General features: G+C 38.5%; 2 protein-coding genes across 2 annotated transcripts in view; both read left to right on the top strand.

The window, feature by feature from the left end:
• LOC140231925 (integrator complex subunit 1-like) overlaps positions 1 to 8,562 on the top strand; it is a 56,627-nt gene extending 48,065 nt beyond the window's left edge. The window contains exons 42-45 of the mRNA XM_072312071.1: positions 1,160 to 1,230; positions 3,503 to 3,594; positions 4,207 to 4,316; positions 5,700 to 8,562. Coding sequence (XP_072168172.1) covers positions 1,160 to 1,230; positions 3,503 to 3,594; positions 4,207 to 4,316; positions 5,700 to 5,833 — 407 coding nt within the window. The 3' untranslated portion in view covers positions 5,834 to 8,562. The remainder of the gene's footprint in view (positions 1 to 1,159; positions 1,231 to 3,502; positions 3,595 to 4,206; positions 4,317 to 5,699) is intronic.
• Positions 8,563 to 23,109: 14,547 nt separating this feature from the next.
• Positions 23,110 to 23,837, top strand: LOC140231845 (ADP-ribosylation factor-like protein 4A). Its single transcript, XM_072311997.1, has one exon. The coding sequence runs from the start codon at positions 23,247 to 23,249 to the stop codon at positions 23,829 to 23,831; it is 585 nt and encodes a 194-aa protein (XP_072168098.1). The 5' UTR covers positions 23,110 to 23,246; the 3' UTR covers positions 23,832 to 23,837.
• The last annotated feature ends 240 nt before the right edge of the window (positions 23,838 to 24,077 follow it).

The following is a 24,077-nucleotide window of genomic DNA, read 5'->3' on the forward strand; positions in this document are numbered from 1 at the left end:
TGTTACAAGAGAGAGAAAGGTTTCAATCAAATACTGAAAATTTTTTAAATACTGTATTAGAAATTTTCACTGTGTGGAAGTTTTGTGCATTCCAGTGACCTGAAACTAGTGCACAAAATAAAATCATGTGAATTGTTTTGCATGTTACATGAAACACACTACGTCATATTTTGATTATGCGGGATTAAAAACAAGGAAAATTCATCTTACAGGATTGGATGAGTGCGAAAAATTGCTCGAACCGAAATTTCAACTTTTTCAGGATGCATCATATCAGGGAATAATTTTCCAACTCAAATTTGATAAGCAATTTCAGCTGGTGAACAATATTTCAAGTGGTATCGTGTACACACATATGAAAGCAAACTGCTTCCCAAAAGGTAATTTGTGTAGCAGTGGTATGAAAAATGCATGGCAAATTGCGATGTGATACCAGAAGAATTATTCCCTGCACATTATTTTCTTGAAATTCTGCTCATCTTATGTCGTACATTGTATTACCTCAGTTGCACCACCAGTATTGATTTTGTAAAATGTCATCAGTTGAGAGCATGTAATATGAACAGAGGATACAGGCTTGACTGCCTCCCTGTGTAACACATGGAAGGCAGTCACCCTGTTCCTACATATACTGGTAGACATCAGAAAGAAGTCACATTGAATGCTATGCATTCCCAGTCACTCTTAATGATATGTAGAAGGAAAGTCTGTAGTGGCACTCTAGGTTTTGTAACCATTCAGGAAGCTGTCATATCATGATTTTGTTATTCATTATCACAGTTCCTGACATAGTCTTGGAAAGCTGACACTGAAATACCATAATCACTTCCAGGATTGCATAGGTTAACATTAATTTGTGTCATTTTGTTTGTCAAAATTGCTCATTTTTAACCAAAAGAACATATTTACAGCATCTATCCAATGTTCTTTCAAGTTGTATTTACCTTACAACAGAACCTGCTATAAACATCCACACCATAAACTTTGAATTTTTGTGTCATGTAGATCAGATATATGAATTTCAATGAATACACATTCTTCCATTTCTTAGAATATGTTTGTCCGTTTCCAAGAAATGGAAACCTGACATTGTCCCTGTATCATTAGAGAATCACTGATGTCACAATGTGTTTTTCTCTCTCCCATTTCAATTTCCAAGATGTTCATGATGCCCTGAGTGAGTTGGAGAGTGCCACACACCGCAAACATGAGCTGCTTCATAACTTTGCTGTAAGTGCAATCAACATAATATTTGACTTGTTGCAAAATGGATACTGTACCAAGTTTCAGCTGAAAAAGTTCCCCACTGTCCTGTTAACTAACTGCAATATTTGCAAAACTTATATCGTCCATAAGTCAGCCCTTGGTGGTTTTTGTATTTGTTAGTTGTTGTTGTTTTGTTTTTTGTTTTGTTGTTTTGTTGTTTTGTGTTTTTTTTTTTTTTTGGGGGGGGGGGGGTTGCCCCAAATTATTTTTCTGATATGGGGATGACTGAAACAGTGGTGATATAGTGGTCACTTAATGTGGGCGTGTAATGTCACGTTACATGATTATTTAACTACATTGGCTTTGGCATTGTGTCTCTGTTACTGTACCAGTACTCCAATATTGTTTGATAGTTACTTTTTCATAGATTCATATTTCAAGATGGCACAGGCTGATAATGTGGGAACATCGGTTTAGTTTAAAATTTAGACAGTGATAGGAAATCTAAACAAATTTTGATGATAGCATTATGTTTGATTAGCATGCTATGATGAAACTCACTCTGACACCCCTTCTGAAGGCCAACAACCATGCTGATGGAGTGAATTCTGAGCTGATGAAACTTTTCTCAAATATTGGCATCTTGCAAGGTGTGATAGACCCTGTCCTCATCTTTCGTAGTGAATACCAGCAAGAGTGTTGGGAGGATATGCTTGAGAGATGTAATTCTTATCTAGCATTTGCCTCATCGGTATTTGATGCTTGATATTAGTTGTCAGATCAAGTGCTATGTCTTGGTGAGACAAGGCACATTAGAAGGGAGATGGCCTAAGATGATGTCACGGCTAGGAAGCCAAATATTGGATGTGGCTCTGATATGTGATTTGGGTTAGTCTGGCATCACTTTGCCTCTAGTGACTGTAGTTGGGTTCACAGGATGTTTGTAATCTTTGTAAGATTTAAACTCATTGTGTAGTTTTAAACTAGATTAGCTTGCAGTCTGCAACTACGACGCCCAGCCACATGACGCCTTATCTTAAAGAAAAAGAATTAACTCTTCAGGAGAGCCCCACTTGAGGATTAACCCTAAAAAGACTGGGCTATTTTGATGCCTCGTAGGACTGGGGGGGGGGGGCCTAATTGGACCCCCCCCCCCAAGATCTTGGCTGTTGACCGCGTGATCGCAAGGAAAATTGGCACGCGCGTCACCCACAAGTTAATCTACTAAACTGAATGGGTAATTATGTCACAAATATTGAAATTTATTTTTAATGAATTAATTATGCTAATTTGTGCATGAATTTAAAAAATGGCTGTAAATCTGTAATTAAAGGTCCAAAACTGCTGATTTTTGGTTTAGATACTCTGTGTAGGATTCTTATTGAATGTACATCAAAAAAAGGCAGTATCAACATTTTTTTCTTATGTATTTTATTGTTTTTAAAATTTCTTATGTATTTCATTGTTTTTGACTATTTGTTTTTTATTGTTTTTTTATGGAAATCATCGGCGACACTATTTCAATCATAAACAACGTGAAATTAATTGATTTTGATCAGTAAAAGTAAAGATAATGATACATTTATGAATTTTGATCAGTAAAAGTAAAGATAATGATACATTTATGAATTTTGGTCAGAAACAGAATTTGCATTGGATTTGTACATGAAATCACGTTTTTGAGCAATTTCGGGTCTAACATGCACTTACAAAATATTGCGTAACTTCAGAACCGCGTACCCGGGCATCGCGTATTTGGTCTCAAAAGTTGCGCAAGACTTAAAAGAAAAAAGTTATAAAACGTCGCGGCGCGAGATTTTTACGTTCCAGATTTATCGTGAAAAATGTCGAGGGGGGGCCCAAGAAGCCCCCCCAGTCTTTTTAGGGTTAAACTACAGAACTGGAAGAAATACATACACGCAGTACGAGCGATAAACCTGATAATGTGCAACGATACAGTTGTTTACAAAATGCACTGGAGGTTGACCCGAAAGCTAAGAGGGAATGGGGTTCATGGAGAGGTCATGGTAACTTCCGAGTCCAGTGACTATCGTGTCCACATGACGCTAAACTTCGGCTGGGAACCCCCCTCTGTAAGTGGATAAAGCGTAAACCCTAAGAAATTTTGTGATTCTAATAATTGACTAAAGTATAAGATTGCTAACTTTTGAGTGCATTTACATAGAGCTAAAATATGAGCTAATCATTGAAGTTTAAAACTTCAAGCTAAGCTTCAGGTTAGAAATGTTGTGTGAACCAAACTATTGACACTTCCATTTTCCACTCTACCTTACAGACAGAATTTGCCACCCTGCTGATGTCACCAAACTTTGATTGTCGCAGCCTTGCCTTCAGCCTCTCCATTCGCTACCTGAGATTTGATCCAAGGTGAGTGGTCTTTATTTCTGTCTTATTACCCCTGTGGATCCTCCTCTTAATTGACTTCCTTGGTGTGTTCATAAAATTCTTGATGTCAATTTGTTTAGGTTGTTTAGGTTTGTATGTAAAACAGATATAGACTGCTTTCATTGGGCATTCATTTCCATGCCATGATCCTTGGGTCATAGCATGGAGTTGAGATCCCATGGGTTGTGTAATGGTATCAACATTGCCCCCTCCCCCCCCCCCCCCCCAAAAAAAAAAAACAAAACAAAACAAAAGAAAACAAAAAAAAAACAACCCATATTTATATAGTATGAAAATGTTGTGTATAGGCAGTAAATCATTAACTGCTGGAGTAATGGCTTTCAGTGAGTACTGATTCTCTACAGGTAATGATGGAGCGAAAAATAACCTTTGTGGTTTGTTGTAATGAGCTTAATGTTGTTTTTTTCTTAGGTTTGTATCGAGTGTTTGTTTGTTGTTGTTTTTTTGAGAATGTGTTTCTTCTTCTTTTTTTTTCTTTTTTTCAATGTCTTTCTAATTTGTCCACAGTGTTAGGATATTATTAGTGATAAAGTGCATGACATCAATATTCTAATGTTTTGTGTCTGTCTTCAGCTCTGGAGCCAAGTTACTGCCATCCTATCTGGATGCCCTGTCCTCCAGTGATGGGTCTGTGGTCAACAGTGCCTTGAAATACCTCCCAGAGTTCTCTGTACTGTGCCAAGGTAAATTCCCTTCATTTACATCATCTACTAATGGTCATTTAGATGTGACAAAAGACATTTTCCTCCAGTGCTTCCATTGAGAATACTTAATCTAGTGGAGACTAATACCTCTCCTCAGAAGAAAAAAAAAATGACTGATAGATAATCTGTTGGAACAACTGACAGATAGAACTTAACCCTAAAAAGACTGGGCTATTTTGGTAGCTCGAAAGACTGCGGGGGGGGGGGGGGGGGGGGGGGGGCCTAAAGGGCCCCCCCCTTAAGATCTCGGCCGTGGATCGCGCGATCGCCGCGGAAATTTGCACAATGGTAGTGTGCGATGTAATCTACAAGATCGTATATTTAAATTTTCCAAAATAGTCTTCTTTTATTTTATTTTGATTAATTATGCTAATTTATGCGAGAAATCAGACCTTTTTTATCTAAATCAGTAAATAAAGCTCCAAAAGTGCTCATTTTTGGTCTAGATATTCTTTGTAGCATTCTTAGCAAATGTACTTGAAAAAAAATTCGGTATCAAAATTAATTTCTTATTTATTTTATTGTTTTATGAATTTCTTATGTATTTCTTTGTTTTTTCCGACCTTTTGTTTCTGTTGTTTTTTTCAGCAAAATTTGTGGCAGACCCTTTTTGAAGCATAATACTACTAAAACAAATTGATTTTAGCCATTGAGAGTAAAAATAAGCATATTTATATGAACCATGTGATAAAACTCAATTTGTATTGACTTTGTACACAAAATCGCATTTTGAGCCATTTACGGTCTCACGTGCATGTACAAAAAGTTATGTAACTTCAGAACCGTACCCCGGGCGTCACAAATTTGGTGTCAAAACGTGCGGGAAACTCGAAAGAAAAAAGTCACAGAGCATCGCGGCGAGAGCATTGCGTGTTGCTGAGTAATCGCGCTAAATGTCGAGGGGGGGCCTTTTAGCCCCCCCCCCCAGTCTTTTTAGGGTTAAACTAACATTAACCTCATTATGCAGCATTAAAAAGAAGTAATTACCGCCCACATAATATACACATATGCATGTAAACAATGATGCTTAGTATAGGTGGATTGCATTTTTTCTGTACATTTTTTTTTCTTCTATTTTCCATGATAGTTATCAAAGTCATGCTTCTGACAGCAAACGTTCAGGGAAGATGTCTAAGCCAGGGATGTGTTTGATATATCTGTGATTGAGGAATTGTCTGTGCATATTCTTTATGATCTTGTCATTTTACCCAGTAATGGAAGAAAATCACTGAACACCCTGCCATGAATGCTTTATTGTGTGTAACTGAGTGGCATACCATTCACATGAAACTGAATCTCTAACTTGATGATGACATGATATTAAAGGTGAGTTGTACATGCTGTTGTGTGTTGTGCCTATAGAGCAAGCAGCTGGCATCCTACAGCAGGCATTCACTGTGGGCATACACAGCAAGATAGACACAGTGCCACGCATCTCAGAGACTCTACAGCTACTCTCCATGGACTCTACACCATCCAGCCCAGGGCCAACCTGATGTCCAGCCAAAGAATCTTTACTGGAGTCGAAGGATACTAATGTGCACACACTTTGATGCGCATATTCGCAGATGGCAATTCTACTCTAGCATGCCTACGCTAGTCGTGGCTTTCGAATGTACCACTGTGGGCGGTGCATGAAGATCATTTCGATCGGGCCAACCTTTTCTCCCCATGCTACTGGGTCATTATGATCTTAATGCAAGGGACTGTCTTCAAGAAGGATACTGGCATATGTAAAGAATTCTCAGGTATCAAACATCAGATCACCCACATGAATCAGTCTCCCCAAACCTCACCAACAATGTTTTGTTACGTCAAACTGATATTGTGAGTACAATATCTTTAGAGATGTTGCAAGGCAATTTGACAGTACACAATACACTGTAAGAATAAATCTTGTGTTCACTTTGCGAATGTGCAAATGTTCCTGTGAGCTTCAATTATATGCTAGTATGATGACCAGTGCACAAATAACATAGAGTCTTTTACTGCTGTAAGGTATGCATGGGTTTCCTCTCTTTACAAGGACATATCGCATAAGGAGTGATGATGTGGTACTTATCGTTGAGAGAAGTTGCAAATGTCAACTTGTATCACATCACTATATTGTAAGAATGACTGCCCCATTCATTGTAATCTGTCCCAGTGATGACACACTGAATGTATCAAACAGGACAGTGCCCTCTACATTGTAGTACCAATCAGTGTTTAAGATACCATTGTGGGTCCACATTATATAGATGATGACTGGCGGGGGAGGGAACATAGCGAATGTTCCACCTGAAGGGTTTGAAATGCTATTGAGGGACTTATAGCCTCCCGAAATAGCATTTCAAACCCTGAGGGTGAAACATTTGGTACCTGTTCCCGACAAAAGTCATCATCTGTTATATTATATGGGTTAGTCAAATTATCACACTTTCATACACATTACAATAACTGGTCATCTGCTTTTTCACATTGTATGGAATACTGTAGGCAAATTTATCCTATCGATTGCGTGAAAAATATGATCGTTCAATCATTTGGTATTGTTTGTCATTTGTTACGTGAAAATGTTTTCCCATGGGAGAACATTACAAAAATGTTCTGCCCATGGGCGAACATGACAAATGTGCCTCCATCATTTGACTCCCATTATTTAACTAACCCATTTAATATTGGATGTTAGGAGTATTGGTAGATGCCAGTGTGGCCTGATCACAAGGGAGGCCATCATGCAGGCCTGGCACATTGAGAGTTATCCCTCTTAGAACCACTACCTCATAGTGTTGTTGCCATGGTAACAAGCAGGTTGTGGATGGTAATTACAGAGTTAAAGGACCTATGCAGCATCGCTTATGTAGCCAAAAGACTAAAAATATATGCCATATATTTTAATAGATTACCCGGATATGCCCACAAAAACCATCCAAACCAAGGTTCTGTTGATTGCATCATCTTTCAGTCATTGCTAAACTACTAATATGATGAACAAAAGACAATGGAATGCAGGTACCCCTAGATTGAGCATTACTTGCACATTTCCATTCCATGCTATTTAACTCAGTCTAGAGGAAGGTTTATTCCTCATGTCTTTTGTTAATCGTGTTAGCAATTGAGCAATGATTAACAGATGATGTCATGGACATATCTTGGTTTGGATTTTTTTTTTCGTTAGCGTATCCAAGTAATCTATTACAAAGCATATGGCACATAATTAGATATATTCCTTTCGACACAATAGCATACCAGTAAGTGATTATCAAGGTATTATGAATCAGGTCAAGTCAATATACACTTGCATTGCATATGTCCTTTAAGGGGACATTTGATGCCAGAGCCCTAATGTATAAAAAGATGCAATCAAGCATAAGTCGGAAAATGAAACACAAATCAGGTATCAGCCAATCAGAATCGAGTATTTACATTCTTATGTTTGATCTTAACTTTTATACAACAGATCCAGAGTTGTGATACAGCTGCAGTCTTGCTGCAGTCATAGTCTTCTCTTACCATGACTCGTATGACAAAAGAAATTACTGTATTTCCTGTCAAACTTTGCCATAACATCTGAATTGTCCAGTCTGAACTTTGTTTTTTTTTTTCCTTCAAAACTTAAGTGCGTCTTATGCTCCTGCCATTAAAACTTATATGAAGCTAAAGTTTGTCATGAACAACATTCGGTATAGTGTGCAAAGATTAAAAGTCAGTGCAGTGGACTCCCATTATAATAAAGTCCTCGGGACCGGCAGTTTTCTTTCGTTATAACTGAACAAATAAACAATGCAAATACATAGTGTCGATAATGTTTCGCCCTGAATTTTTACTTTGTTGTAACCAGAATTTCGTTATAACCGTGTTTGTTATAACCGTGTTCGTTATAACAGGAGTGCACGGTATGAATCTCTGTTGAATTTACATTCCCCCACCCCCATTAGACATGAGATTCTCTACCAGAGAGTAAAATGAGTTGACTGGAAACAAATCATTTGCTTGATGCGATATTGATAATGGTGATAATGATTATTGTGATTATTGGATTTCTACCAGTTGTGGTTACTTAATTGAGGAAAAGAAGAAAAATGGAGTTGAAGGCATTCATGTAAAAACAATTAAAAAAACAAAACAAATTAGGGCATATGCTGTGGCAATGCTCAACTATTTGTGCCGAGAGTGTAAAGTGTATATATTTGTATGTACTTTATTTTGGTGCATGGAGCTTGTAATAAAGAGCTGAACTACATCTCTTGGTTTCAGAGTCTTTTGTTATTATGTGCTGAATCATAGGATGTTAGTGTGTCAGACAAGATACAATAAAGTTTTGTGTGTGCTAGGGAAAACCCCCCACAGTAGAACAAACAATCAATTAAAATAATCATGTAATATTGGATTTTTTGTTTTGCTTTCAAAGTCATCTTTACTTCCATAATTACACTGTATTCCCAATGATAATCTGCAGAAATAAATCGAAGTCACCTTCCTGTTTCCGTTGTCATTGACCCAAATACATCCTGTGAATTAAAGGGTACTGCCAAGCCAAGGAAGGCTTTGGTTAGTCTGTGCTTGATTTAGAAACACATGTCAATGAAATTTATATATATAGCATGGCTGTAATTTCTGTGAAGGGAATACTTACCAGAAATGAATGGCATTTAAATAATTTATAGAGTAAAGCTGTGCAGTGTATATGAAATTTCTGTGTGACTTCATTCTTGTGGTTTTGATAACACATACAATCCAAAAGTTAGTGCTTATGAATCATTGGGCCTATTCTGTCAATAATTGTGAAGAATTTGCTGCACATACAGTATTGCAAGTGTGGATATTGTCGCACGACTAATTATTCACCTTGGCCAAGTAAGAAGAGTCTCACATGCTTTTAATTCTGCGGAATCAAGACAGCAACTACTGGAACATATGGCAAGCAAAAATATTTGCATGCTTTTATATTTGCGCAAGTTTCAGGTTGCGCGAAATGCACAAAAATCTTAACACCGCGAAAATTTCCACTTTTCCTGTAGGTGTAACAAGCTATATTTTCACACATGCATGCACAATGGTTGAGACTTGGTGCATGCAGGGGTCAGCGATATATCACTCCACATTAATATTGATTGCATGGATTATGTATTCTTACACAGCAACTGACCAACAAAAGAGTGCACAAATGTTTTACATATTCCAGCATTTTTTAGGTGAAAACAAAGTTGTGATATGCCTGAGTAGTGTATCTGCGAGCAAAAACAGTCTTTACCTGGTGGTACTCTTTAAGCAGCGCTATGTAATTCTCTGCTGTTAGTTGTGACCTAGAATTTGGATAATCTTTTGAAACAGCAAAACAATTCGTGCTTTACATATGGGTAGTGCTAGTTATGTGAGTGAAACTGTCTTACAGCACAACAGTGATAAAATGAGAGAATGTGCATGCATCTGATTAAGGACAGTCTGCTGTCCTCAAGACATTTTATATCACTATGTAGTAAATGGAGAGCTACTCAATATTTTGTAATCAACAAGCCATATGTTTGTTTAAATTGCAAACTACCAGGTACGTTTAACCACAATACTTTTATTTCCTATATGTTAGGCCTACCATTGAGCTGTTGCAAGCACTGATAAAATCCGCTTTCTGTGCTGTTAAATTCTTTTTATACAGCTGTATTGCAATAATGGAGAGAAAATACATGAATTCAACTTTGAAATTATCAAAACTCTTGAAATTAGGAATTCAACCAAGATATGCAGGCCAATATATAGTATTACGTGTGCATGTTTGTACCGGTACTCAATGGTGCAAGCACTGCCAATGCTAGTGGTAATCCTCCTACATGGCTGGTTAAAGAATTTATCACAGTAATTACAATTACATCTCATTGTTTGGTAAAAGCTATATTAAAAAGTAATATAAAAGTATAATGTCTTTCCAGAGCAACATAAAACCTTGCATATTTATGCCTCCACCATGAAGGGTGAGGGAGGCATTTTGTTTGTGGCCGTCAGTACGTCTGATCCCACCAAGATCATATTTGAAGGGGTGGGGAGGGGGGGGGGGGAAGGGGGGACCGGTTGGATTTTATTTGCACATAATCCTAGTCTAGGTATATATGCTACGTGGGATGGAGATGGGCTAATTAGATTCTGGTCAAAATCCCTTGAGGTCAAAGGTGCAAGGTCATTGAACTTTGCCTTGAAATGGCATACACTTCTCGGCTGTGACATCAGCAATTTTCATCAGTAACACAAGATGTATAATGTGATAAGGATAGAATGAACAGATATTTTTAATGAAATGGTTGTGGTGAAAAGTAGGCTCTCATTTTGTCTAAAGAGAGCCAAACCTAACCAATCATGATTTTTAACATGAGATATGGATTAAAAAATATCCGTTGTGTAGATGGCAACATTAATTTCCAGTGAGTCTTGAAGACCTATTTTTTCAAGGTACATATGTATTTATGAATTTCTAGGGAGGATCACTGCTTCGTTGCAAGTTGTAGTATCAGTCCAGCTCCATTGTACGGGGCTTACAAAAAGCAACAATCTGTTTAAGAATCACTTGCAGATTCCGAAGAGCTGATTCCTTCAAGGGGATTACCTTCTTTGGCTTTTACGTCATCGCTCTCTTATTCTGGTCACGAGCTATTGAATAGTGACGCAATCCCATTCAAACACTATTAATCCGAGCAGGCATTCCTCTAGTCTGTATGTGAAATGACGGAACAAGCCTCTTTCGCTAACAACAGGAAGTATGTCAAGCGTCGCGAACAGCGAAGCTATTAGTACTATTTTTGTTTACAAAAATAACGGAGAGGCTTCACAGTTGTATTATACATTATAAACATGTAAAGTTTCTTGATTTCTCGTCTCTGGCTGGGGAAAAAACAAGAATGAAAGAAAAAAAGAACTAAAGAAAGAAAAGAAAAATAAAAGTTGGGCAACAAAGCTTGGACTGGAAAAAAAAAAGAGAAAATCTTAAAGGTTCAACGTATAAAGCCGAAATTCGACCATGCACTTCTGCACGTGGAAAAAACAATCACATACCATTTAAAGGGGTATCTCTCTTAGCTGCGAATGTTAGCGAGAGTAGCGAATTCTAGGGAATCAAGGTTCGTTAACAGTTGCAATCAAATTCGTAAACAATTGCAACCAAATTCAGAAAACAGTTTTCATTGTCGTAAATTACAGTTTTTCTTGTCTCAGCGACGATAAAAACTCGCAAATAGACAAGAAAAACTGTTCAAGACAATAAAAACTGTTTGCGAATTTGATTGCAATTGTTAACGAATTTGATTGCAACTGTTAACGAACCCTGGCGAAACGCTGCATTTTGCTAGAATTCGCTACGTTAGCAAACATTGTCCGCTCAGTGAGATACCACTCTAACTGATTGCTCAATTCTTATCAGTGACCATGCAAAACACTTCTTGTAAAAAGAAAAAAAAATCGCGATAATTACTGTATCTCTTTTAAGATTCACTGTGTACGTGCGGCTCACCTCACAATTTGGAGGCTTTACTGTGGTTACATGCTGCATCAGCTAAAGCGATTTGAAATCCACTAGGACTATTCGGACAGAAAAATATCAATACCCAAAGTTCATGGAACAATCCAGGAAGTGGCCAAATCGCCATTTATTTACGTAAGAAGCAACGGAACAATATCACTGATGATTAACTTGAGTGAGCATTATGCCCATTGGGGTATTTCTTTTTTCCATATGTTAAGACAGATAAATATTTGATGAAGTCAACAACTCGAAGTAAGCAGAATAATCTCTTATTCCAGTGTGACCGGCGTTCTCTCCTAAAGTAGGCTTATATCTCACGAACAAATTTACATGAAAGTGTTGTGTAAAAGCATAGACCTAATATACAAGGACATTCATCGTAACGTTAATTAATTCATGCACCTGTACATCTCAAAAGCGCCACAAAGACATTTTTAACATGCTTCACTGCTTTGATCCCATCATCGTCACCGCCAGCAAGCCGGGAGAAGAACAAGACGGAGATGCGATAAATCTAAGACTATATGCACAGAAGAAAATAACTCACAAAAATCAAGTAAAGTGAATGTGCAGTTGTGGTGTAGGCTATGTTAGGAAATCATGCCTCAAACAATTTCGCTTTGGAGAAGTAGGCAGTTTTTAAAAGAAAGCTTACATTTTGGCGGAATGATTGTCATTTGTGATCTCAATATTTCACTTTTCCGCAGCTTATTCCAGAGCAAAAAAGGATGGTAATGGTATATGTATATAGAGAACAGGCATATCTTGCCATTAGGCAAGGTCTTGAAATGCTTGTGCGAAAAATGTGCGAATCAGCAATTACCCATCTTTTGACACAAAATTTGTCATGTTCTCAGGTTTTGCTGCTCCTCGTCATCTGTATTTCATTCAAAGACATTTCCGTCTGAAAAAAAAGGCACATCAGCGAAACAAGACTGAAATGAGGGAAACGATTCTTTTGTCAGTGATGATGCCCAATTACACAATCGACATTGTCCAAACGTCTGAATGTATACTCATTAAGATGCACATAATCAGGTGGCGGTGGTGAACATTGGATCAAAGAAAGACCTCCGTTCATGGTCCATACCATTATGTGTAACAGGTCCATAGTATAAGTAATAGTCGGGTACCTAAGGGGGGGTCACCGTGCACCCCCCCCCCCCGGACTCCTCGAAACTTACATTTTCAGGATCCTCATGACATACCAAAACATAATCAAGATGTTAACAGGAACGAAAAGTGGCTGTTCTAGGTGAAATTTAATGTATTCTATTGTTTTTCATAATTTCTTATGTATTTTTTTGTTTTTCAACTTTTTCAACTTTTGTTTTTTCTTTGTTTTTCTATTGGAAATTGTCACTGACCACTTTTCTACCATAATTAGCACAAAACTAATCAATGAAAGTGATTAATTGTAAAAATAATCAGGTTTTCATGACCTTCATGACAGAGCACCTGTTTTCCATAGGAAATGTACACAAAATCACAAAATTGTGCCCGTTTTGGGGAGACATACCGTTACAATAATGGGCGTGACTTCGCAAAAGTATACGCGGATGTTGCAAATTTGGTCTCAAAAGTTGTGCGAGACTTGACCAAACAAAGTCAAGAAGCCTCGCGACAGATTTATGGTGCGAAACTTTCGGGGGGGAGGGGTGGCGGATCCCCCCCCCCCCCCCCGTCCTTATGTATGTATGTAATATATATGTGCTTACATGTAGGGCCTACATAGTAGGGTACCTAAGGGGGGGGGGGGTCACCAGGCACCCCCAGGACTCCTCAAAACTTACTTGACTTTGTTTTGTTCAAGTCTCACGCAACTTTTGAGACCAAATTTGCAACTTCCCCGCATACTTTTGCGAAGTCACGCCCATTTTTGTAACGGAATGTCGTCCCAAAACGGGCACAATTATATTTTGTGCTTTTGTGTACATTTCCTATGGAAAACAGGTGCTCTGTCATGAAAGTCATGAAAACCTGATTATTTTTACAATTAATCACTTTCATTGATTAGTTTTGTGCTAATTATGGTAGAAAGTGATCAGTGACAATTTCCAATAGAAAAACAAAGAAAAAACAAAAGTTGAAAAAGTTGAAAAACAAAGAAATACATAAGAAATTATGAAAAACAATAGAATACATTAAATTTCACCTAGAACAGCCACTTTTCGTTCCTGTTAACATCTTGATTATGTTTTGGTATGTCATGAGGATCCTGAAAATGTAAGTTTCGAGGAGTCCGGGGGGGGGGGGTGCACGGGGACCCCCCCCCCCCCCCCTTAGGTACCCGACTATAAGGGATGATATAATCACCAGGGTAACGATGAAACGTGCTGTCAAATAAAAACAACAGCAACAATGTATTATACAATGTTATCAGACTAAATCTTTGAAAAGCAAAGCAAAACAAAACAAAACAGCAGCTGACTTTGCAACTAACTGACTGGCAGGCCTAGATCACCGTTGAATTGCTGATACAAGTTTTCTTCTTCACTGTTCTTCTTCTTCTTCTTGCTCTTCTTCTTCTTCTTCTTCTTTCATTTTTTCTTTTCCCAACATCAACAGTATCTTCTGAGGGGACCCCAATGTATACGAATGTCTCAATCGCGCTATTACACAACCGTCAATATCGCTATAACAACCGTTCATTTGTCAGCAGCATCATGTGGTTTAATGGTTCTTCTACTGAAATGTATCTGAAAAGAATTTTCTATTACACCCCAAGTATTGTCCTTTTTCCCCTTAGTTCGGTTCTAAGTTGTACCGATGCCTCTTACCTTGTTCCTCACACTAAATTTCTATGCTTTTAAGTATGGTTCCTTCGTATTGCCCTAGCTTTTACTGGGATTTAAACTTTGACATATTACATTGACCACCATATTCTATGTTACTGGTATTTTACTGTATATCCCGAGGTGAATATCCGTTATCATGTCATGTGTTTTCATGCAATTTTTTTTTTTATCGAGAAATACAAAGGTAAATTGAAATTGAATTGAAACTGCACGCAAAACGACGCGGAAATTGTAATACAGGTGGCTACGTATACATTGATGTCCTGTCTCTGATTCGAGATATGGAAGCTGGTAGACGTTGAATCTTTAACTCTCGAAAACAGAAAAGAATGTAGAGACTAGGGAATACTCCAGTAGGTAGAAAACTCGAGTGTAAAGCGAAACTTCACACTATGCTCATAAAAACAGTTAGACATATACAGAAAACTGAATATTGATTAAAATCAGACCAAATGCAACAGAAAATATTAATAATTCTCACATATGATATCATTTCTCAAAACAGTGCTTATATCGATCTGAATCACAATAATATCGTAAATTTGCTAAAAACATGTTGTCGGGGCCTGGCAAATCTCGTTTTAACATGGACACAAATGTTCACTTTATCTTTTGAGGTGAAATAAATACACGAAAATTTAAAAGGGTGTCTGAAATTATTCTGAAGCGTTTGTGCGAGAAGCAGTTGGAGTTCCTAAATCACTGAACGCGATGTAAGTTTTGAAACATTTTAATTTGCTCAATTGATGGGAATCATAATAACATCAACATCAGTCCTCTTACTAGTATTTGCACAAACACACGTTTCGGCTGCATACAATAAAACACTCGCGAACATTATACTCAGCAGAATTTTAAAATCTTAATCCAGCAAGATACCACGGCAATAGTCTGTAGGTCAGAAGTTGGTCAGATGCTAATCATGTAATGCCATGCATTTTCGTCTTTGAGAACTATACCGAGGACTATAACGAGTTCATCAGAACATATTATTGTTATCAAAATCAAGGTGTTAAATATATATTCTAAGAGTTTTTGTAACCAATCGTTTAAAATGTAATTATGTTTCCAATCCGCTCATTCATTCAGACTCATTTATGTGCTTCATAGAAAAAAAGTCAAACTCAAAACGTCACAAAACAAAAGTAAAAGATCAAATAAAGTACGCAGTGGCGTAACTACGGGGGGCATGGGGGGGGGGGGCACGTGCCCCCCCAATCCGCTGGTAAAAAAAAAAAAAGAAAAAAAAAGAAGGAAAAAAGAAAAAAAAAACCCTACTAAAATGGTAATTCAAGGGTTAAGTAAACTGCTTTTGAAATCGACATGAAAGGATGATCAAGAAAAAAGATATTTTTCTAAGATTTCTTTTAACCATATAATTAAAGAGGTATTATAGTGAAACATTGTTCAAAAAGCCCGGAGACGACAAAAGATTGTGATTCAGTGTGATTCCTGGTTGGCATTTTGAATACAAGCATGGATGTGCGCAGTGTACTCAGAACATCGGAATGGTAAAAAGAGTCGCTGCAATGTTGCGCAATGATGTTTGATAGGTTGTACACATTAAGCTTGATCATTGATTTTGCAGTGTTGCTTTACATACTAGTCTATATCAAAATGCCTTGCATTGCCAATAATAAGACTTGACCTTGGCTATTTCCTAACTTTTCCATCTATATGAAACACACACACTCACAAACACCAGATGCTCTATATAAAGTGCAGATTTTGGACATCCTTCTCCCGCTTGGTCACTTCGACGCTCCCTCGCTGGTCATACCTCCCCCAATCATAAACATAAACCGACACCCTTGACTACCAGTGGCGGATCCAGGGGGCGCACCGGGCGCCCCCTCCCTCCAAAGCGAAAAAAATATATATGTAGCTACAATTTGGACTGTAAAATGTCAAAATTTTCAAGCTCGCTCGCTTCGCTCGCTCGCATTTAATCGTTATGCAATTCTTCTGATGCTGCTGTCAGTAATTGCCAGCAGTTGCGCCCGGTACGTCCCCTCCCCTTAATTTCCAAAGCGAAAAAATATAGCTACAAACGGCAGTTTGGGGACTGTAAAATGTCAAAATTTTCAAGCTCGCTCGCTCGCATTTAATCGTTATGCAATTCTCCTGATGTTGCTGTAAGTAATTGCCAGCAGTTGCGCCCGATGCACCCCCTCCCCTTAATTTCCAAAGCGAAAAAAATATAGCTACAAACGGCAGTTTTGGGACTGTAAAATGTCAAAATTTTCAAGCTCGCTCGCTTCGCTCGCTCGCATTTAATCGCTATGCAATTCTCCTGATATTGCTGTCAGTAATTGCCAGTAGTTGCGCCCGATGCACCCCCTCCCCGTAATTTCCAAAGCGAAAAAATATACCTAAAAACGGCAGTTTTGGGAACATAAAATTTCAAAATTTTCAAGCTCGCTCGCTTCGCTCGCTCGCATTTAACCGTTATATGCCATTCTCCTGATATTACTGCCAGTAATTGCCAGCAATTGCACCCGGTGCGCCCCCCCCCCCCTGAATTTCCAAAGCGGAAAAATATAGCTACAAACGGCAGTTTGGGGACTGTAAAATGTCAAAATTTTCAAGCTCGCTCGTTTCACTCGCTCGCATTTAATCGTTATGCCATTCTCGTGATGTTACTGCCAGCAACTGCCAGCAGTTGCGCCCGGTGCAACCCCCTTAATTTCCAAAGCAAATATATATATATATATTGTATATGTATATATATACATACATATATTATTATATATAGCTACAAACGGCAGTTTGGGGACTGTAAAATGTCAAAATTTTCAAGCTCGCTCGCTCCGCTCGCTCGCATTTAATTATTACGTTATGCAATTCTGATGTTGCTGCCATGAGGTGCCCCCCCCCCCAATGTCTTGACCCACGGTACGCCACTGAAAGTACGTATCCAATAACCATGAAAATGCCAATAAAACTTTTGCTCATGATCTGTTTACCTCAAAACGGCATGTCTTTCGCATAACAGAAATTTGTGTCCTTTTATGCATATGCGCATGAGACAGGATGGCTTGAAATGCGGATGGGGTGAGGTGGCAAGCAAGCATCTAATCGTGTTAGATGAAGTATCTCAGCCGTTAATCTGGAAGAGGGATGTTGCACCTGTCGGTCAGACTTCAAACGTTTGATACCAACAATAGACGTTTATTTTCAGAAATTCTGTCAATAAAGAACATGAACAATCTTCTATCGTTTGATTCACAATATATGCTTATTATCTGTGAATTAACTTTTATATCAAGTGAAATGATTCAAAATTATGCGCGCACTAACATTACTGACATCTGCATTGTATGTCCTTACATTATAGAAATGCAAAAACGTACCGCTACATTAATTTTTGAACTTGCAGGTAGCCCAATTCCAATGGTTTCTCTCACAATTTTTATGGGAAATAGATGATCGCGCTATCACTTCGTGATGCTGCACCTATTCCCCAACCCTATCATTTTGTTATGATCTTCACTCCCGTTAGGCTCTATGGGGCATATACAGCGCTGATCAAGGGTGGATCCAGGAATTCATTAAAGGAGGGGGGGGGGGGGGGTCTTTATAAAATTAAAGAGGGCGCCCGATGCCTCCCCCTACCACCACCACCACCACACGATCCGCCACTGCTGATGAGGCCGCTCATAGCCACGCCCCCCGTCTGTCAAGGCATTTCCTTGAGAGCTGAAAATTATTGATATCAGGTCTTTCGTAGCCAAGCGAATGGGTTATTCAATTCATGAAAACGGCATCACCACTTAGATAATTTGCCTTTTGATGGTATTCATCTTGTCGAAGTGATGATAGATAGGTCTACATACCGCCAGATCCAGCGAGTTTATACAGATGGATGAGGTGACCGTTGCAGGGGGAAGCACCACAGTAGCTCGGAGGAAGCCGGTTGGTCCTCCATTCCGTTTGAACCGTTTGTACACCCCCCCCCCCCCCCCTCAACAAGAACGTCGCTCTAAAGCTACTGGTAAACACTTAGACGCTACAATGTACGCGTGTTTCACTCAACCAGGGAGGAAGTGGGAAGAGACTAACACATGTTACTAGTACATGTATGTTTTTACAATGACAATGACAATGACAATGACTATGAATTTTATTCTTGAACGGCCCCGCCAGGAGGCATGGAAGAATAACAAACAGGTAACAGTTTTATGGCAAAACAAAGCCATAAATAAAGATGTAATACAAAAAGCATACTATATTATACTATGTACATATCATGAACTTCATAAGGCAAACAACGACAGTTAACAAACAACGATCGAATAAGTGAAACAATCGGTACATAATGGCAAACAGTGGCAGTAGTATCTTACAATATATACAATGTAAAAGGAAAATAATGACGAGACATCAAAATCTGGCCATTATGATCTGACAGAAACGTGACAATGTCTTTAAAACTCTTATGTTCTTAAAATTAAAAAGCTGCTTCATTTTCAAGACATTCGGTCGGCGAGCATAATAGGTCTTAATTAAAACTTTCCGATCTGTTTCAAAGAACGGACATTTAAACAAAAAATGAAACTCGTCACCTGGATCATTCATTTGACACAAGGTGCAGGATTTAACTTCTTGATTAGGGAGATAACGTCCCTCACTAACAGGTAATACGTGATTTCCACATCTAAATCTACATAACGCTAACCGTTCCAAATAATCAAGTTCAATCAAATATTCCTAAAAAATGTAGCTTTCTTTAAATATCCTATAGTTAGTGCAAAGGCGGTTTCTATTTACTTCCGCACACCATTTCTGCTGACCAATATCATTTAAACGAAGACTGACGGCTGATTCAACCCATTTTAGATTGAGGATAATGGCTCGATCGGACCAAATATTAGACATACCGCATTTGTCGAGAATATCTTTCACCTTTACTATCCACTTTGACCTAAAGATTTCTTTATCGTGCAATTGACGTAAAAGGTTATAAATAATACAAGACAGTTTCGATCTCCCATTTACATTTCCATTTAATCTCTCAATGTTGTAAGTCAGGCTTACCCTCCCGAGCTCACCAAACGGAATACAGTTAGCTGTTCCATGCTTCAATCCTAAAAGACTCTTAAGAAATTTCGTATAAAACATTTCAATACATTCTAAATTTTCATGACCCCAAACCTCACTTCCATACAGTAAAATTGGAGCAACAAGGATATCAAACAGCTCACATTGCACATCGACTGGCAAGGATAGTTTCCTGACTTTGCTTTTCAAATGGAACATAGCTCTACGTGCTTGATTAATCTGTTTTTTTTTTCATTGCTTTATTGAAAGAGCCATTACGATAAAAAATAACCCCAAGGTATAGTGTAATCATATACAACGTCAAGAGAACTTTCCCCAAACATAAACTGAGGAAACCTACGAACACGACCTCTGGAAAAAATAACCACTTCGGTTTTACTTGTGTTTACAGTGAGTTTCCATAATCACAGTATTGGTGAACAGCTGATAAAGCACACTGGAGCTCCTCAGCAGACTCAGCAAATCAGTGTCATCAGCGTATAATAATACATACAGACGCAAAAAGACCTCAACATCCTCATCACTTAAATGCTCCCTTATTGCAGAGGAGCACATATCTAGCCCTTTATAATGTTTACTAACAAAATATTCAAAATCATTAAGATAAAGTAATAACAAAAGGGGAGATAAATTTTCTCCTTGGCGTACACCGATGTTACAAACAAAAAACTCAGACGACCGAATTTTACACACAGGATTTTGCATTCTTGTATATACATATTACAAACAACATTAATGATTTTCCCATTAATCCCTGATGATATCAATTTTGACCATAAACTAAACCTATCTACAAGGTCAAAGGCCTGCTTATAGTCAACAAAAGCACACTTTTTCTACGGTTTAAATACAATTCAATTAGACCATGCAAAGTAAAGATAATTATGATCAAGGGTACTATGTCCATCTCTAAAACCAGCCTGTTCGCTTCCTAAAATACCTGCACACTCTAGGTAAAGTGAAAACCGAGCATTAATGCATGCTGTAAACAATTACCAACACAGCTCAAAAGGGTGATTCCTCTTGTCCGGATCATCAGCAGAACCTTTCTTTTTGTATAGGGGCTTAATCATACCTAGACACCAAACAGAAGGTACAACTCCTGAATAAAGTACTCTAACCAACAAATTCACGGAAGAACCAGGGCAATTTTTCAGTTGTTCATTAATAACATTATCAATCCCACTAGCCTTATTATTCCTTAATTTTCTAATAACAAGAATGACCTCTTCATAGGTAAAGTCTTTATTGATAGCCTCATTTGTGGAATGATCTACAACAGAAGGATCAACATCAATTTCATTTGAATTCAAGTCTTCTAGTTTCATACTCAAATTCTTAAAATGCGTCATAAATGCATTTAACGGAATGTTACTACCTTTCTCTGGCGATTTACAAGCATCATCTAACAGTTTCCAATATTTCTTGGGATTGGAATTTTTCAAGTTTCGCAGTGATTTATGAAACTCTTTATTATACGCCCTTGATTTTGCCCTAATAAAACGTTTGTAAGTTTTTGCTAACTTCCTAAGTTCTAACTTTGCATCCACAGAGTTCAACTTCTGCAGCCTGTGCTTTTCTTTAAGATATTCTTTTCTACGAGTTTCACAAGCTTTATCAAACCAAGGCTTATCAGTTTTACTTAATGAGTATTGCGTCTACAAACATTAATAACCGAACGTCCTTTCTTACAAATCCCAATTGACTTAGCAGGATCAATTAACAGTCTATTCAAGTCATTAACCATATCACCCATATCACACTGAGAAATTGCTTCGGCATCAAAAGTAGCAATCTTACTATTCACATCATTAATTGCATCAGTATCGAAAGCATTAAGATAAGCAGTTTCAACTTCTTTTTTCCATGACATTTTCAAAGGTTCATATATACCATCATCAACAATAGAACAAAATTTTCCATAGGAGGAAGCCTGTCATGGCGTGCATCACTTGGATGAACAGCATCAAAAGTGAGTTGAACAGAAATACCTCCATGAGCATCAGACAAGCATTTATCTAATAAGGAAAGGGGTGTACACGGAAATCGGTAATCTTCGGCATAATACTATAGGGAGGAAACAAGTACGTCATAATCAACCACACTAGAGCCTTTCGCATTTTGGCATGTAAATTCTCCTATCCCCAAGTCACTACCAAACCTACCATTAACTACTTTAATGTCAAAGTTCTTACATAACTCAATTAGATTAAGACCATTATCATTAAGGCTAAGGTCTTTACTATAACGCTCTGGCCCTATCCCAAGCTACTAGATGACGATCTACTGTTAGTTCCAGTGCTAGTGGTGGCTATTATCAAATTATAAAGTCCAGTGGTATACAGTACTCGAGGCAGCTTAAGATGTGCGAGACAACTATAATGTACGGCCGGGTTGTTATAAAACCGGAATATCCCTCGATAACACATTCCTCATATTATCACCTCGTATTTTCAACGCTTTCAGAATTGTGCTGTCATCTTATGAAGATGGAAATATCAAGATTTACAACGCGGTAAAGCGGAACCTAAGCGCCGATCTGATCGCGGAAATTGTGGCGTCTGGCTTCCACAGCAACCGAGAGTGACGTCGTGATCCTTGTCGCAACCTTGCCGCCCGGGCTCGCGCTCGGTGCGGATTTTCAGACACTGCTAGTCTAGCTAGCTACGCGTGCACTCACAATTCAGTGTTTCAGATAATCCTCTTTCTGCCTGTGTCCTTTACTGACAGGCAGGATGATGAAGTTACAAGACGGAGAGGATGTACGCTGCTGCTGAGAAACACGGTTTGGATACAAGAGTCTTGTCCTTCTTTGGAAACCAACGAATCGGATTGTGAGAAGAACAATACTAAATTCGTGCCCACTACACTATTATTCACTACCACTGCACTGGTCCACAGATCGCGGGCATCAGACTGAATTTTCTGCGACAAAGAACCCGTACTTTACATTGTAAAGACGATGCCCTCCGAGTCTGAGCTTTGTGTGCGATTACGTGAAAAGAGAGTCAAAACAGATTAGGGCTAGGGTCTACCACGGAGGTAAATACCGGTAGCAACTCGGCCAAGCAATGCCAAACGTTCTACGTGCTCATTCCAATCTGCGTTGTGTAAGCTTTGTATTCAGCTTTTGAACTCTGAAGGACTGCATTTTTCTCACATACAAGAACATCATCTACACTGGCACTGCTGTAGCTAGCTGTAGGCCCATTACATTTTGTAATAGTATATAATACTTCATATGGTATGAGAATGAACTCGCTGCACCGACGCTGGACTCAATAATTTTGCTACCTCACTCTCTGTTGGACGAAGTTACTCTGCATCATATGAAGTTTGTTGGAGATTTCTGATGGATTAAATACAAGGAAGTTTAGCACTGTGGATGCCCAACTCTAAGGACTGCATTTTCTCAACAATTCCATTAAACGCTTAAAGTTCTTTGAAGAAGTCCGAGTTTATTTTCCTATTCAACCATTGTAAATTTACAGCATTTCTGTTTTTGTCAGCAGTTGTCAAGGATGGTAATTAATCTGCCAGCAAGAGTGCAGTGAAATCAACATGGCTAATATATTTGGTAGTCTGCTTGCAAATGGCTATCATGTGGCTATTCTTGGCCTGGACTGGTCAGGAAAAACGTCTGTGCTGTACAGACTGAAGCTGGACGAATATGTGAACACTGTGCCGACAATCAGCTTCAACACAGAAAAGATAAAGTGTAAGACCGGCAGTGCAAAGGGGACCACTTTCAAGTTCTGGGATGCAGGAGGCGCAGAGAAACTTCGACCGCTGTGGAAGTCCTACGCCAGGGCAGCTGATGGGATTGTCTTTGTGGTGGATAGCACTGACAAAGACCGAATGGATGAAGCAAGATGTGAGTTGTTTAAAGTGACCCAACTACAAGAGACCAAGGGAGTACCTGTCCTTCTCATTGCTAACAAGCAGGACCTAAGGGAAGCTGTAGGGTTGGGCTTCATTGAAGATGCCCTCAGCATCGCTGAGCTGCGTGCGCAGCAGCGCACTGTGCAGATCGTCTCTGGCTGTGCCCTGACGGGGGAAGGATTTGAGGATGTGTTGGGGATTCTTGGAGAGATGATTGAAAAACACAGAAAACTCTTGAAGCAGCAGAAGAAAAAAGGAAGATAACAGCAGTCTCAAAGATTGAGGATTAGATATGTTTTTATTTGAAACAAAGTATAGTGTCTACATCACCCACCAGATAATTTATTGATATTTCCTGGTACCATATGTAAAAGTCTATCAGTGTGTGAATATTTGTTGTAAGAACAACAATGTTAATTACTATGTCATATGTGTACCTTCTTTCCAAAAGTTGCACCTTGTTGGCATGCTGATGTTGAGATAGTGAGTACTATGGTAATGTATGTTTAA

The sequence above is a fragment of the Diadema setosum genome, chromosome 8 (assembly GCF_964275005.1).
Source record: "Diadema setosum chromosome 8, eeDiaSeto1, whole genome shotgun sequence".
NCBI classification, from domain to species: domain Eukaryota; kingdom Metazoa; phylum Echinodermata; class Echinoidea; order Diadematoida; family Diadematidae; genus Diadema; species Diadema setosum.

Bases quoted from the DNA above. Each gene is read 5' to 3' on its own strand.
- LOC140231845 (XM_072311997.1), top strand. From the start codon at position 23,247: ATGGCTAATATATTTGGTAGTCTGCTTGCAAATGGCTATCATGTGGCT.